At 40.0% G+C, this 17,293-nt stretch overlaps 1 protein-coding gene across 4 annotated transcripts in view; it reads left to right on the top strand.

The window, feature by feature from the left end:
- Window positions 1-16,161, top strand: part of SV2C (synaptic vesicle glycoprotein 2C) — a 221,706-nt gene extending 205,545 nt beyond the window's left edge. For all 4 annotated transcript variants that reach the window (XM_043547291.1, XM_007064505.3, XM_043547290.1 and 1 more), the window contains 2 exons: window positions 390-549; window positions 15,061-16,161. In XM_043547291.1, coding sequence (XP_043403226.1) covers window positions 390-549; window positions 15,061-15,244 — 344 coding nt within the window. In that variant the 3' untranslated portion in view covers window positions 15,245-16,161. The remainder of the gene's footprint in view (window positions 1-389; window positions 550-15,060) is intronic.
- The last annotated feature ends 1,132 nt before the right edge of the window (window positions 16,162-17,293 follow it).

Here is a 17,293-nt window from a genome sequence, read left to right as displayed (position 1 = left end):
ATAGGCAGGTTTCTATTTTGGGACCTTAGTGGAGGTTGAAAATTAGATGTCGACTCTTCATAATGACAAATCTATGCTCATTTTACTTAAATAACCAAGTAATTTATTATGTTGATTTTCTATGAGCAACATCCTATATAAAGACTGAGTCCTACTAAGTCATTCTTGTTAGTTTAATATGGTATGTAAATGAATTCCTTGTAATTGCAAGAAGATAGTTGCCAGAGAAATTGGTTCTGTTTTAGAATTTAGTTTTAAATTCAAATGTGCAGTTTAGTGATTTAAACTCCTCCAATATGGAAAGGCCATTGTTATGCAAAACAAACAAGATTATAAATAATATTATTCTGTAAAAACAATGACTATTTTTTTGTCTGCCTTGAATATAGGTGGTTCTATGGTACTCTCTGGAATTAGCTGTTTTTTCTTGTGGTTTGGTACCAGTGAATCCATGATGATAGGCATGCTGTGTTTGTACAATGGTCTCACCATTTCAGCATGGAACTCCCTTGATGTCATTACTGTGGAACTGTATCCTACAGACAGAAGGTACATTGAAATATAACTGTGTTCGTTCTGCTGGCTCCATTGCAAAACATATTCAGTCTTATACTGTGTTAATGTGCTAGTTTTCCACTCCTCATTTCTCTTGCAAACAGAGGAAAAAAGAATCTGGCTTCTGAGTGGTTTGTTTGATAATGGTTTGAGACATACTTTGTATCAGATACCTGCTCTTTTGAATTAATACCATAAGAAGTATAGTTGATATGAAACATGTAGGTTCAAATTCTGCTCTCATTTAGACTGTGCTAATCTGTAGTGATTCTGCTGACTTCAGTGGACTGATTTTGGATTTACAATAGTATAACTAAAGGGCAGAATTTGAACCGAAGTATAATTGTTTATTGACTTAGAAATGATGTGGAGACTATAATATAATCACTGGCACTGGGATTTGATAGTATCTTTTGGGAAGGCTAATGGGTTTGGCCCAAGTACGAACTATTAATCAGTCCTGTGAGGATTTGTATGAAGGGTCAGCAGGTATCTACATGATCTCTTCATTAACCAGCTACAAAGAAGCTTCTAGAACACTGTTTCTGACCTTTCCAGGCTCTTGAAGGGCCCCGAGGCCAGTTCCAATTTCTGCAAGAAAGTTTCTCATCTAACACTGAGATTGGAGCTCTAGATCATTGGTCTAATGTCAGTGAAGGGATTAGAAGGACAAGGATGTATAAGATGTTGTAGTTCATCAAGAGTAAAACGAGTAGATCTGAAAACTGAGACAGTTTATTTTCTTCCTTTTATTCTTGAAAAAATGCTTCTGTTGAAATTGCTCAGATTCCTGTCAGTGTAGCCTGGGGGGCATCTTTTCTCACGTTATTGTACATTGTGTCATTAAGACACTAGACATTTCTAATACAGGACATAAAAATACCCAGAGGCTGCTTACTGCCTAATACCTTACACACTATTCCAAACTTTTGGGGTGAATATAGGCATAGACCTTTCCTGGGAAAGGAGAAATTACAGATCCAAGTATAGGTACAACATTCACCTCAAGTTCCTCTTTCACAGAAAAGCTTCAAAGATATTTTCTTTTTTTACACTGGCAGTTCATCTCCATTGTTGTAGCTATCTCAGGATAACCGTACCAGATGACTTATGAATCCAAGCATTCTATTTTTATGCCACAGTGTTTTTATTACACCTCAGGAAGAGCTCTTCCAGTAATAATCATCCCATCAACCAAGCATTATAAACCTTCTTTACAGATAGCTATTTTCCTGGCATTCCTGAATGTAATAGAAGTAAATATTTTATTAAAGCCAGGTAGAGGAAAATTACTGTGGTAAAACTCATTAATTTTAGTGGAAGAAAAAATATAATAATTTTTAATAATAATAAAAAGTTACTACTGGTAACTGCTCCATCTACTTTTTTACATGTCAGCATATATCCTAATGAGTCTGCATTACATCTATACTTAATCGTTGCTCTTTAGCAGTTTCTGCTAATACCACTTCTACAACAAAGAGTTTTCCTATTTGTCCCTTTAAAACAATTGACACACAATAACACTTGCCCACAGTTCCACCACAAAAGATGATTTCCAGCTGAAATTTCTTCTACAAGGGCTCAACCAGAGAGCAAATATTTTTATATTACATAAAAAGGCTGGTTGGTAGAATCTGCTGATCTTTGACTGGCCATTCGCAATATATACTAAGGGCAAGATTTTCACAAGAGCTCAGCTCCCAGCACCACCTGTAGCTGGTCCTGGGAGCCGTTGAGTATGAACACTTTTGGAAATGTGGCCCTAACAGTGGCTTTCTGGGTTATTTATATGCAGGGCTGGCCCTATGGTTGCAGAGTTATGTGAAAAGTAACACTTGCGTGGACTCAATTTGCTGCTCCTTTTCCTGTAACTGGCCACCTCTTCCCCTCTCAGTGTGTTCCCATGCCAATTCCTGATGCCTGTGATCCCTCTCTCCCTGTAGTGACACCTACCCTTTGCCTATTTATGAGGCTCCATGGGCTCTGGGGTTCCATCTACATTGCCTAGGAAACCAGGAGCAGAGAAGAAGTACAACTTCTAAAGTGGGACTATAGACCTAATCCAAAAACCAGTGAATTAATTAGACTCCTGTGGGAAGTAAGTGTTCTCTGAGAGTAGTTCCCAGAGAGTAGTTATCAGTGGTTTACAAGCCTGGTGGAAGGGCATAGCAAGTGGGGTCCCACAGGGATCAGTTCTGGGTCCGGTTCTATTCAATATCTTCATCGATGATTTAGATAATGGCATAGAGAGTACACTTATAAAGTTTGCGGACAATACCATGCTGGGAGGGGTTGCAAGTGCTTTGGAGGATAGGATTAAAATTCAAAATGATCTGGATAAACTGGAGAAATGGTCTGAAGTAAATAGGATGAAATTCAATAAGGACAAATGCAAAGTGCTCCATTTAGAAAGGAACAATCAGTTGTACGCATATAAAATGGGAAATGACTGCCTATGAAGGAGTACTACAGAAAGGGATCTGAGGGTCATAGTGGACCACAAGCTAAATATGAGTCAACAGTGTAACGTTATTGCAAAAAAAGTGAACATCCTTCTGGGATGTATTAGCAGGAGTGTTGTAAGCAAGAAGCGAGAAGTAATTCTTCCGCTTTACTCTGCGGTGATTAGGCCTCAACTGGAGTATTGTGTCCAGTTCTGGGTGCCACATTTCAGGAAGGATGTGGACAAATTGGAGAGAGTCCAGAGAAGAGTGACAAAAAATGATTCGCAAAAAGAAAAGGAGTACTTGTGGCACCTTAGAGACTAACCAATTTATTTGAGCATGAGCTTTCGTGAGCTACAGCTCACTTCATGCTCATGCTCAAATAAATTGGTTAGTCTCTAAGGTGCCACAAGTACTCCTTTTCTTTTTGCGAATACAGACTAACACGGCTGTTACTCTGAAAAAATGATTAAAGATCTAGAAAACATGACATATGAGGGAAGATTGAAAAAACTGGGTTTGTTTAGTATGGAAAAGAGAAGACTGAGAGGGGACAGGATAAGTTTTCAAGTATGTAAAAGGTTGTTACAAGGAGGAGGAAGAAAAATTGTTTTTCTTAACCTCTGAGGATAGGGTAAGAAGCAATGGGCTTAAATTGCAACAAGGGAGGTTTAGGTTGGACATTAGGAAAAACTTCCTAACTGTCAGGGGGATTAAGCACTGGAATAAATTACCTAGGGAGGTTGTGGAATCTCCATCATTGTAGATTTTTAAGAACAGGTTAGACAAACACCTGTCAGGGATGGTCTAAATAATACTTAGCCCTGCCATGAGTCTACGGACTGGAGTAGATCACCTCTTGAGGTCCCTTCCAGTCCTATGATTCTATTATATGAGCTGCTGGTATATGTTATGGGAGTCAGATGGAACAGAGGAGCAATCAGAAACAGTGTTCTAGCTGAAAGATCAGGTGTGTGTTTGTGTGTGTGGATGGGTGTATGATTCAAAGAAAATATTATTACAGCAATTATTATTTATATAGCACCAAATATGTGCTAGATGCTACATAATTTATTATTTTGTATTAGAAGTTGGTGTATAAAGACAATATTTTAGTTCTAATAATTCAAACTTTATCTGATATTTAATAGATCATGTCTCACAATGTGGGTTAGTGCCCTGGGAATTTTGAGTCATCAAAAATGCACTTTCCAAAATGTTCTTCAAAATACAAGCTTTCAGGCTCCACAGAGCTCTTCTTCTTCTCTGTGGAGCTTGAAAGCTTCTCTCTTTCACAAACAGAAGTTGGTCCAATAAAAGATATTACCTCACCACCTTGTCTCTCTCATTTACGGGAGACCAACACAGCTACAACAACACTGCAGACATCCAAGTACAGGCTGACACAATTGACACAACACAGGCTGACATAGCAATTCTTTCTGTTATAGTCTATTAGGTAAATATTTATCTGTAGACTTCACATGTACCCTTATCATGTATCAGTCTCTAGATCATCATAAAGAGTTTCTTAACCTTTAGAACCTTCCAAATAATTGTTCTCTCATCCTTCCTTCCCCCGACTCTCCCATCCCTGCCTCCATCCCTGGTTCTGATTACCCTTTCCCTGTCCCTCTGAGACCTCTCAGATCTTCCTAATCCTCCTTTACTCTCACCTGACTGCACACTAGCACACAGGCCCAGTCCAAAATTGGCTGAGAGTCTTAAGGTACTGTCTTGCCTTTTCCTGATTGCCAGCCCTCTCCCCTGCATGGAGCCATTCTGTCCTATATTATCAGTTACTTACAACTACCAGCTGTGCACTGCTTTCTCTACTGTTTCCCTGCCTGTAGGAGAGGTCAGGAACCAGCAACAGAGGAAAGCAAGGTGCAGCTGGAGAGTGGGCTAGAAAAAAAGCAGGTGTTTTCCAGCTGTGGGAGGTGAGGCTTAACATAGGCAAGTGATCCAACCCAAGAACCCCTCCCTTCCTTCCAGCACAGCTCCCCAGTAGGTCTTAGAAGCTAGCTGGACCCCACTCCTGGCAATTTGCCAATGTCATGAGGGTTAATAGGTTAGATGTTTTATACATAAATTACTTGTAGTACAATTTAACATATTGGATGTAAATTTTTAAAATAATCAATGTACATGACATACAGTGACATCTTTTTAATTTTTCCCTGTGTTAGTATGACTACAGGATAGAGTGTGGGTTGTTTCAGTAACCTAACTGCATTTGTGAACCTTAACATGTTTAGATTTCTTTTAAGTTTAACCTTAACTGTGAGTTTCCTGGGTTTTCTAATGCTTGGGTTTGAGGTAATTACAATACTCCTTTTAGTGCAGTTTGTCCTAAATGACTGCTATGTACTAACTCAATCTTCATACTTTTTGTCTGGACATACAGAATAAATCTTCATCAGAGCTGTTCAACTGCAAATATAAGAGACTACACAGAATGTGAAAGAGGAGATACACCTATTCTCTAATTAGGATTTTAAATGTACACAACAGTGACTCTGATACTTCTGGGTTTTTCTTTACTGCTTTATACACACATTTTTGTACAATACAATAATGATTAGCTGCATTAGTCCAGTTTATAACAGTTTATTTTCTGCATTAGTCCAGTTTCTAACAGCATAAAACAGGTCATTGAAGATAGTCACTTGTTGAGCATTACCTTCGTTCAAGATGGGTTGCTCAGCCAAGAGACTGGTTCTAGAAAGCCTTTGATTAGTCTGACTCTCCGTCCCTGTAGTATCTGGCCCAAATCAACCTACAGCCACTTAAGGTCCTCCCAAACCTTCTCTCTTCCACACATTTAAGAAATATAGTTTCTGAACTCTTAAGGTCTTCCCAAATTAATTGACAAGGAAAGTGCTGCCTTGTATTTTCATGCAATCTCAAAATATTCCTTCCTCTGTTCCATGAGATTTTTTCTTATCAGAATTGTATCTCAATTACACAAAATAAAATTATGTTAAAAGAACATTATTAAGGTTGCAAAGTCAAGCACTCAGAAGTTTGGAAATGCCAGAATTAAGGTTGCTTTGCAACCCTGAATCTGCCCCTTGTATTTATTTTTCTGATGGGACCCTGACTCATTCAGTGTACAGGATGGACAGTGTTCCCTCACTGAGCACGCTATCCAATATTTCTTTTACCTTTATTTAGCATGTGGTTCCAGGCATTATTTACTGCACACCATTCAAACCTAGCAATGCCTACGGAATTATTAATTTCCCCGTGTTTTTTTTCCCCTTAAGGTGCTCTACTGTAGTTTCTTAGTTCTTCGCAATCATTAATTAATTTATCTTCACAACATCCCAGTGAGGCACGGTGGTATTATTGTCCCCTTTTCACACAGGGGGAACTGAGGCACAGTATGGTCAGCAAATGAGGCAGGGGTCCTTACAGACAACAGCGTCCTTCATTGTACAGCCCTGATTTATCCCCAGAGCAGGTCCATGTGCACTGTACACTGGATCGGGCAGGGGATCTGTGGGAAAAAATAAAATGCAGTCAAGTGATGAAAGACTACCATACTGCAGATGCACGACGAGGTAGAATTAGGGTTGCACAGGCAACCAGCTCTATTTGTAATACACATTTGAATGGAATAGGGCTAAAAGTCTCTTAGGAAGATTTTCTTACTTTAAAATTCAATTGCTACATTCATCTAAATGACAACAGCTTCTTGTGGACGAGTTTGGGGAGCACCAGGATTAGAAGTTAGAACTCTCACCCAGGAGTAGCTGTGACCAGATAAATAAGCCAAACCTAAGTGGACTTTGGAATAAGACTGATAAGTATGGTCATCTCATTGTACCTCCTTCCGGTCACATTAGATCAAGTAACCCAACAGTTCATTAACTTCACTAGAGCTGCCAGACATCTGGATTTTGATCTTGGCCAGCTAATTTAGAGTTCACAATGTACTGTAAAATGCAGTCATCACATCCTGCTTTTTCCCAAAGCATTTGAAAAGAGTGCATAGAGTTTGGTCAAAAATGAAAAATTACAGATCTACTTACTGCTCAGTGCACCCATACTTCGTTTCCCTTTCTGAGCCTGGAGAACTCCCCCAGAGTGATAAGCATTATCCACAGGATATTTTAAACCCTATGTTGTACTGTTGTTGCTGTCAGAAGAGAAATTTTGTATTCATCTCTGACATAGCTTTGCAGTCACTGACTCACAGTACACTTCCTGGCAGTTATTTTCTACCGCCATCCTGTGGATGTGGTTCAACTGCACTCTGTTGAAACTCATATTTGTTTTCTTATGACATAAAATGCCTCAGAAATGCAGGGTTGCCCAAGTTTCTTCCCTCTTTTTTCCCAGTGGTGCAGGCATTCGAATAGTGAACTCATTCCTTTGTGTGTTGAACTGTAAATAATTCACTTCCTAATTACTGGGGTTATGATTCCTCATCAATTCATACTAAAGTCTCCTCCTCAATACTGCAAAGATATCTAGTCTGCTATTCTCTGTCTGCTCCATTTATTTCACATCCATAACCAGAGTATCTGGTGGCCTTACAAAATTATAAAAGCACATGAATGATCTAAAACTATACTGGAATTTTATCCTCTCCCCCACACTAGTAGCAGGTACAATCACCTAGAACGTCTGTTCACCACTCTGACTCTTCTACTCATATTTTTTATTTGTATTCTGTTCTGCTCCACCCCAACACAGGCAGAGTAGTGGAATTTTTGAACCTGTTCTCCTGGCTAAAACCCTCACAAGTCTTTCTTTGCTGTCTTTATTTTTAGGCTACTGCTGTATGTTTTGTTTCAGATATGATCTCAAGGAGGATTCATATATAATATAATTCTGATCATTCCCTCTGCTGAATTGCACTTGTCCTGTCCAGCAGATGACTTCAAATAAACTCAGCTGGAAAAACTTTTTGTAAAAAGCACATGGATTTTATTAACTCACTTGATCTAGTTATCTAGGTACTTGTCAGAGTGTCTATCTCCTTCCTCCCTCCCTCTCACTCTTTAGCATCAAGGATGTAAAAATCTAGGACCCCTAATTCTCGGACTGTAATTCCTTTTCTTATATCTCCAATTCTATACTTCCATGTGCGGTGGTGAAATGATCACATTTCAGGGATTTATAACCTGACTATACAATTGTCCTTGATGAACCATTAATCTGATGCAGAAAGGCAAATTCTGTGGTCCTACTTGTGGGTAAAATTTTGCACCTTGTTAGTCTAGGATATGAAACTGTGTCGTAATGTGAAAGGGGGAAAAAAACAGACATGCTTGAGTTGTTAACGTTAGAAGATTGGCCATAGCATATTGAGAAAAAACTGCTAGCTTCCATTATATCTTCTCACATATGTTTCGGGGAGCCACGATAATGCTATTCATAGTCTTATGTGAAGACATGGATGGAACCTGGCACTGGGTCTGGAAACTAAAGTGTCCAATCCCTAGCCTGTACAGACAGGTGCCCCTGCAAATGCTGCTGGGATTTCAGGAAGATACAGTCACTAGGTGCTACGGCTGCAAGGCCAGACCATTAAGTTTAATGGTACAAGTACCTGGCCCACAGAAGAATATACATGGCATTCAGGGAAAGAGCTCTGGTGATCTATAGGCTTGGGTCACTAACCTCCCATTTTTAGCCACTTTTTTCGTTTGGGACTTTGGCTAAAGGAAGCCATTTCCCTTTGTCACGGCTTAACTAAACCAGGCCTCCCTTGCACCAGAATTAAAACCTACCTTCTAACTGCCACTGCATTGGCAGACCTGTCACACCCCCATATTGTTATTCTATTATTACTAAAAGATATAAAATAAATAATTTTTCAAGAGTTGAACAAGTCCACTCCACTGCACTATCAGTATTGATGTGATGTGTTCCTGTCAATTTTCTAAGCTGTGCACAGGATTCTGACTACATAACTTCCCCGGTCCCTAATGGGAATCACACAGCTAATTCTTCACATAGAGTCAGAAAACAGGAGTTTGTGCCAATGATTTGCCCATTAACTGATCAATGTAGTTCAGATTGGTACAATGTTTGGTAATGACTTCATGCCTTCAGGCATCTGCATTTCAATCCACACTGAGTGCTTTGATGATTCACCAAGTTTCCTGAATGCATCCGATGAAGTGAGCCATAGCTCACGAAAGCTTATGCTCAAATAAATTGGTTAGTCTCTAAGGTGCCACAAGTCCTCCTTTTCTTTTTGCGAATACAGACTAACACGGCTGCTACTCTGAAACAAGTTTCCTTGATGATTCTTAGAATGTCAGTACACTTCATCTCCTCTTTGAAGCACAGCAGCAAGGATTGCAGCTATACAGAGATACAGGGGCAAGACTGTGCCCTGTTGTGCCTGGGGACTGAGGCAGATACATACAACATTTCGCAGTGCCTCTGTCGTACTAGAATGAGTTATGGGTGCAGTGAAGGGAAGTATTAATATGGGATATAATTGATTTGAATCTCAAATATTTTAACAGATACGTTTGTATTTTAAAGCTGTAGGGTCTGACTCTGCTTTCCTTGAGCATCGAAACTCCTGTTCATGTTTATTGGTGCACATGGCACGCACAGTCAGACCCATAGTTTCAAGATTCAAGTCAGCAATCAGAGGTGATTGGAAATAGAACACTGTTCAGATGCAGCAAGAAAGGACTACATTATTCAGACATTTTTCTTCATTCTTTTGAACATCTTAATTTTGTTCCTGGTCACAATTAACAACATGGTATTTCATGCAACATTTTATGCATGGAGACTGCTTAAAGACCAAAAGATTGCATTTACTACAGGGGTGTTTGCTTTAAAACCTCGAAACAGTCAAGGACAAAGAAAAATGGGCTTATTTTAACCGTCTTATTCATCTCTCTTTATGATCATGTGACAGTATTAATGAGATCACAAAATTAGCAGCACCATCCAGTTGCAAAAGTTTGACTATGCCAATTAGTTTTTTGCAAAAAAGAGCTGGGTTTTTTCAGTACCTGAATTCCGCACCAATTTAGTTCAAATATATGACATACCATATTTAAAAAGTACCTTCATGTCTGAGTTAAAATACAGAGACATCCACCTGATAACAGTACCGGAATATACTGCAGGTTTGGAATGTGCTCGTTGTAGAGCACAGGATATGAAAATAAATGTTCCAAATGTTCAGGAAATTATATGCAGGCCCTTGTTATAACTAGATGATGTAAGCAGATAGCATCTGTGAAGCAATTTACCTCTACAGAGTAATATAAAAAGTATCCCCATATGTTCCTTAGCATTGCCCTTCCAAAGATTTAATGTCTAGACATGTGTCTAAATTTGCATTAGCTAGATCTATATTCTTTTGTTGGTTCTGTTAACTCTTATTCTGTTAGCTTTTACTGCATTTAGGCTGAGACCTGTTGACAGAAAAGGATTATGTTATCGCTTCATAAATATTGTTTTTCTCAGTGTTCATAATCCTTTGGGCAAATTTTGGCTTTCGGACACTAGTGGAAGCTACAATAAGTGCGTATGTGTGTGTAGGTGTGCATATAAATATATATATAAAATTAGGGCTGTCAGTTAATCGCAGTTAACTCATGTGATTAACTCAAAATATTAATGGCATTAATTGTGCTTATAGCTATGGAATACCAATTTAAATTTATTAAATATTTTTGGAAGTTTTTCCACATTTTCAATATTGATTTCAATTACAACACAGAATACAAAGTGCGCAGTGCTCACTTTATATTATTATTTTTGATTACAAATATATGCACTATGATAAACAAAAGAAATAGCATTTTTTTAATTCACCTCATACAAGTACTGAAGTGCAATCTCTTTGTCATGAAAGTGTAACTTACAAATGCAGATTTTTTTTGGTTACATAACTTCACTCAAAAACAAAACAGTGGGAAACTTTAGAGCCTACAAGTCCACTCAGTCCTACTTCTTATTCTGCCAATCGCTAAGACAAACAATTTTGTTTACATTTACAGGAGATACTGCTGCCTGCTTCTTATTTACAATGTCACCTGAAAGTGAGAACAGGCATTCACATGGCACTTTTGTAGCCGGCGTTGCAAGATATTTACATGCCAGATATCCTAAACATTCGTATGCCCCTTCCATGTTTTGGCCACCATTCCAGAGGACAGGCTTCCATGCTGATGATGCTCATTAAAAAAAATAATGCATCAATTAAATTTGTTACATTCTTCCCTGCAAGGAGTACAGTATGTCTCCTGCTCTGTTTTACCCACATTCTGCATATATTTCATGTTATAGCAGTCTCAGATGATGACCCAGCACATGTTGTTCATTTTAACAACACTTTTATAGCAGATTTGACAAAATGCAAAGAAGGTACCGATGTGAGATTTCTAAAAATAGCTACAGCACTCGACTCAGGGTTTAAGAATCTGAAGTGCTGTCCAAAACCTGAGAGGGAAGAGGTGTGGAGCATGCTTTTAGAAGTCTTAAAAGAGCAACACACTGATGCGGAAACTACAGAACCCAAACCACAAAAAAAGAAAATCAACCTTGTGCTGGTGGCATCTGACTCAGATGATGAAAATGAACATGCGTCAGTCCACACTGCTTTGGATCGTTATCAAGCAGAATTCATTATCAGGATAGACACGTCCTCTGGAATGGTGATTGAAGAATGAAGAAACATATGAATCTTTAGTGCATCTGGCACGTAAATATCTTGCAACGCCAGCTACAACAGTGCCATGTGAACACCTGTTCTCACTTTCATGTGACATTGTAAACAAGAAACAGGCAGCATTATCTCCTGCAAATTGTAACCAACCTTGTTTGTCTGAGTGACTGGCTGACCAAGAAGTAGCACTGAGTGGACTTGTAGGCTCTGAAGTTTTATATTGTTTTATTTTTAATGTAGTTTTTTTGTACGTAATGCTACATTTGTAAGTTCATCTTTTATGATAAAGAGATTGCACTACAGTACTTGTATGAGGTGAATTGAAAATACAGTTTTTTTGTTTTTTACAGTGTAAATATTTGTAATAAAAAATAAATATAAAGTGAGCACTGTACACTTTGTATTCTGTGTTGTAATTGAAATTAATATATTTGAAAATGTAGTAAACATCCAAAAATATTTAAAGTAAATGGTATTCTATTGTTTAACAGCGCAATTAATCACAATTAATTTTTTAAATCATTTGACAGCCCATATCTATCTATCTGTAAGTACTGATCATAACAAATAAGGTATATATCTTTAGGGTTATATTCTGTGCATAAATAAAGACAAAAATGAAACAATACCCACTTCTCATACTAATCAATCTTTTTCTTCTACCATGATACTCTTCCCAGTACCAATCAAGCTCTCTGCCTTCACCACGATTCCCGCCAGCACCAGTCAGACTGGAGATGCGGCTCATCCAAAAGGTCCTCCTTGTACCAGTCAACTTCCTTCAAATACCACTATGCTGATGTGGGGGAAGGATAGCTCAGTGGTTTGAGCATTGGCCTGCTAAACCTAGGGTTGTGAGTTCAATCCCTGAGGGGGCCGTCTAGGGCAAAAATTGGGGATTGCTCCTGCTTTGAGCAGGGGGTTGGACTAGATGACCTCCTGAGGTCCCTTCCAACCCTGATATTCTATGATGCCCTATTTTGCACTATGGCACTCCCCTCCTTGTGAGCCTCACCTTACAACATAGACTCTCCTGGAGAGATAGAGAAAATCACATCCTGCTGTCTAGGGCCCCTCTAAGGGTACATCTACATTGCAGCTGGGAATGGGCTTCCCCTCATGGGTAGACAGACATGCGCTAGCTCTGCTCAAGCCAGTGCACTAAATATAGCAGTGTGGCCGGCAGTAGTACGGGCGGTGGCTCAGGCTAGCTGCCCAAGCACGTATCCGGGGGTTCAGGCGGGTTTGTATTCAGGAGGCTAGCCCAAGCTGCTGCCCATGCTATCCCTGACTGCGCTGCTATATTTTAGCGCAGAACTAGCACCGGTTGAGCTGCCAGCCTCCCAAGGTTCCCATAGTCCTCCCCTTAATTGGTTTTTTCAACAGTTTTTAAGAATATAAGAATGGCCATATTGGCCAGAGGTCCATCTAGCCCCATGTCCTGTCTTCCGACAGTGGCCAATGCCAGGTGCCCCAGAGGGAATGAACAGACCAGGTAATCATGTGATCATCATTCCTAGGGCTGCCTCAGTAGGCAGTGGCTTTAGCAGCTTTTCAGGCAACATTGCAGTAGATTCTTTGGTCCATCTCTCAGTCAGCGGGTTTCAATAGCTTCTTGGGTAATATATTTACAGGGCTTCCTCAGTTTCGTCACTTAAAAACTGAGTCTCACAGGTCTGCACTATTCCCTCTCTTGTGCCACAAATCTTGCAGCCTCAAAGGTTCCAAGGCATTTTAGTTTCTCCTCTCAAGCATAATTCTCAGCAGACTCTCTGGCTGCAGGCAATGCTTACATACTAGAGTAATAGCCACCTAAGGGACAAAAGGTACAATTTCTAGATTTGGTGGCCACTGGAAGTGGGCCTCCCATGACTCTCCTGCTTACCCTCTCAAGCAGTATCTCTTGACAGCTTCTGCTTCCCATCCGCCTGTCTCTTTTCCCCGTAGACATATCACTGAGTTTTTTTCCCTAGTGTGGTATGTTAAAGGGGCACTATGTGTTGCATAAAAAAGAATAATCAAATGGAACAATATTTTGCTAAAGTCCAAGTATTTTAAAGGTTGCAGGGGAATCATAAAACACAGCTGTTGGCTGCAAGTGACCTGTGGGCACCAGAGTACATGCCAAGGGTCTAAAATAGCAATGATGGTTATAATCACACAGCAAGACTGACCATGTGTCGTGAGTTCAGAAAGTGCATAATTCACAGAGCTAATGTGGAAACAATAGATATCAACATTTATGATTTTTGTCCCATAAGAATTCTTGGAAAAGAAGATTGTTGACTTCAGCATTTGTACAACATCCCACTACAGTGTCGTCTTCTTGGCCATCAGGCTTCACCCTTGTGTTCCTTTGACTGAAGCCCCTGATGACACAGGACACCTCTGTCCAAACCCATATTAACTAACACTTCTGATACTCTTTGCCTTTCTTTGTTTCTGTTAAAGGTTTTGTTCTCTTTGGGACATCCTGTGCAAAATTACCTAAGTAACAGTCTCCATATGATATATTCATGATTAAACAAGGTTTATTAAAATCAAAGCGGTTTGCAGAACATATCTAGTTTTAACCTTGTCATCAGCTAAGCAGACTAGTTAGTTACTTTTAGACTTTGATACCGAATATTAATAGGATCATATAATATGTTTCCATAAAGCAATGTCCACTCAGATGCATTTTTGTTAGATTCTCAGCTAGCAAACCACCTCCCTCCCCTGTCCTGCAGAATCTCCTGGGGCACATCTACACTTCAAATTAAAACCTGTGGCACCAAATCTCAGAGCCTGGGTCAATTGACTCAGACTCCGGGGACTTGGGCTGCGGGGCTGAAAATAGCAGTGTAGAGGTTCAGGCTGGGGCTGGAGCCTGGACTTCGAGGCCCTCCCTGCTTGCAAGCTTTCAGAGCTGAGGTTCCAGGCCGAGCCTGAGTGGCTACACTGCAATTTTATAGCCGCACCGCCCAACCCCGCAAGCCCAGGTCAGTTGACCCGGGCTCTGAGACTCGGTGCTGTGGGGTTTTCTTTGCAGTGTAGTCATACCCTTACATCTGACCTCCAGCCCAAGATCCATTTTTCAAGCCCCCATTTGGTTCATGTCCAAAGTCTTAATGTTCATTATTATATGAGGCTGAGATCATATGAGCATTTCTACCAAGTACTGTTTGATCAGGTGTGCCAGCTGGAGGAAATTAAAACTTTCTGTTCCCCATACAAAGATGATTGTCCCCTTGTTTTGTTGGCACACTATAAAATCAAGAGGCCAGATTCTTAGCTGATGTAAATTGGGGATGGCTCCACTGAAGTTAATGGGGCTACCCTGATTTACCCCCACTCAGGATCTGTCCCAAAGGCTTTAATTTTTCAAGCATGTTTAATGTTATTCTTTTTTTCTTTTAGGGCAACAGGCTTTGGCTTTTTGAACGCACTATGCAAAGCAGCAGCTGTACTTGGAAACTTAATATTTGGTTCACTTGTTGGCATCACCAAAGCAATCCCCATTCTTCTAGCTTCAACTGTTCTAGTGTGCGGAGGTCTGGTGGGACTTCGACTTCCTGACACAAGAACCCAGGTGTTGATGTAAAACTGGAAAAAAGCCATTTATGATGTATTTCCCTCTCCTTTCAAGTGTCAACTCTCCTAACTGAATGGTGCAAAGGCTTCAGATTTTAGAATGGTGATCAGATAGCAGAAATCTAACTCAAAACGAGATATTTTTCTGTGACAGAGGTTTAGAAACTTCCATAAGAAAGTTTTAAAGTTTCACCTTCTTTTGCATATTTTTTTCTGTTTAATACTTTTTATCTTTCAAATTTCAAAGCTACCTCTTGAAACATTTTCAAAGACATATTCAGGAAGAGAAAACTGTGCTCATAGCTAGGTGTTTAAAATGCAAGCGTATTGTCACATCTAGGACATTAAAAAATAGGTCCTAGATTTTTGCCATGACACCATTGGCTTCCATAGTGATACAGACAAGGAAGTCAATTATTTAACAGTATTGGTGCAGTAAATGTCAATCTTACACAGATCAATGCATGCAGCATTAAACAGGAAACTGCATATTCTGAATCCGTACTGAGAATATTAACGTTGTGTGACTATATTTAAGCAGTAGGGACTTCCTGCTTTCTCAGAAAAGGGCACAGCAGGCTTTGGCAGTGGCAATGCCTCTTTCAGAGGAAACCATCTTATGTAGATTCAATCAGGGGTAAAGAATAACAATTGCAATCATAACAGTAAAGCTGTCTGTGCTGAGAAACAGCTCCTTCTACAGCAAAGCTTGTAATGGGTGACCAAAGTAAGAGAATAGGAAAAGAAGCACTTTCACTGCTTGCTGATCCTCCAGAGTGGATTTAGAGATACCGACACTTTGATGTCTGGAAATTTCTGAGCATTTTAGAAAACAAGGGCTTTGTCTGAACTTATCTTGGTGTAAACCATGAGTAGTTGTACTCTAGTCAATAGTTACACTAATGCAGGGGTCTCAAACATGCGGGGAAGGGGTTGGAATGGGGGCTGGGAAGAGGTGGGGCAGGGGCGGGGCCTCATGGAAAGGGTGGAGTGGGGGTGGGGCCGGGGCAGCAGGTGGGGTGGGGGGGTCAGTGATGTGGCCCTCAGGCCGATGTACTAGTCCTCATGTGGCCCTCGTGGTCATTTGAGTTTGAGACCCCTGCACTAATGCGGGGAGGAATAGCTCAGTGGTTTGAGCTTTGGCCTGCTAAACCCAGGGTTGTGAGTTCAATCCTTGAGGGGGCCATTTAGGGATCTGGGGCAAAAATTGGGGGTTGGTCCTGCTTTGAGCAGGGGGTTGGACTGAATGACCTCCTGAGGTCCCTTCCAACCCTGATATTCTATGAATGTAAAACTAGTGTGAGTGAAAGCAGAATCAAGTCTAATGCCTGTATGAAAAGTAAACAGCTTTAAGAAAAGTGCTTTTGCTATTTAACCTACTAACTCTTACTCCCTTGATGACATACAATGTTTAGAAAAAATATTTTGTATTAGAGTGCCTCCTACACGTTAACTTCGGCCTCTGTTTAACATAATCAGAATCTCCGGAACCAAATCATTTACCTACAACTGCTAAACTTTAAAAAAAAGTAACTTTTCTTAGTCCATCAATTTATACAATTGGCATGAATTTGCAAATATTAATCTTAACAATATCTCATCATTTAACACTTCCTAGTCCTCCCAGCCCTGCACACCTCCAAAAAAAAGACAGAATGTTAGCCTTAGCTTTGAGTCTCGTGGATTTTATCTATTTGTCACAGCCTTAGCATTAGTGAAAAGCAGTTTCCTGTAATTAGGATAGTATCTAATTCTGGCCACTGTGTGCATCTCGCTCTCTCTCGCTCGCTTGCTCATTTTTCAGGGCACTCCCTTGTGTCATCCCTTCGTCAGATGACTGCCTTGTACTTATTGCACATCTCGTTTCGAAATCTGAAGCCTCTGTACAGATTTAGAGTGATGATAAACAACCAGTGGTAAATAGCATTTTTGCACCACACACTGTCTATTTCAAGCAGTATGTTGTGTTCAGTTCTGTATGTTACTTTAAAGAATTACTAAATTCCATATGTGCAGCGCTATGACCAGTGTGGGGAAGAGGGAACATAGGAAAGTAAGG

The sequence above is a fragment of the Chelonia mydas genome, chromosome 5 (assembly GCF_015237465.2).
Source record: "Chelonia mydas isolate rCheMyd1 chromosome 5, rCheMyd1.pri.v2, whole genome shotgun sequence".
NCBI lineage: Eukaryota > Metazoa > Chordata > Testudines > Cheloniidae > Chelonia > Chelonia mydas.
Note: the sequence above shows the minus strand (reverse complement) of the source record. Positions and strands in the feature narration are given on the sequence as shown.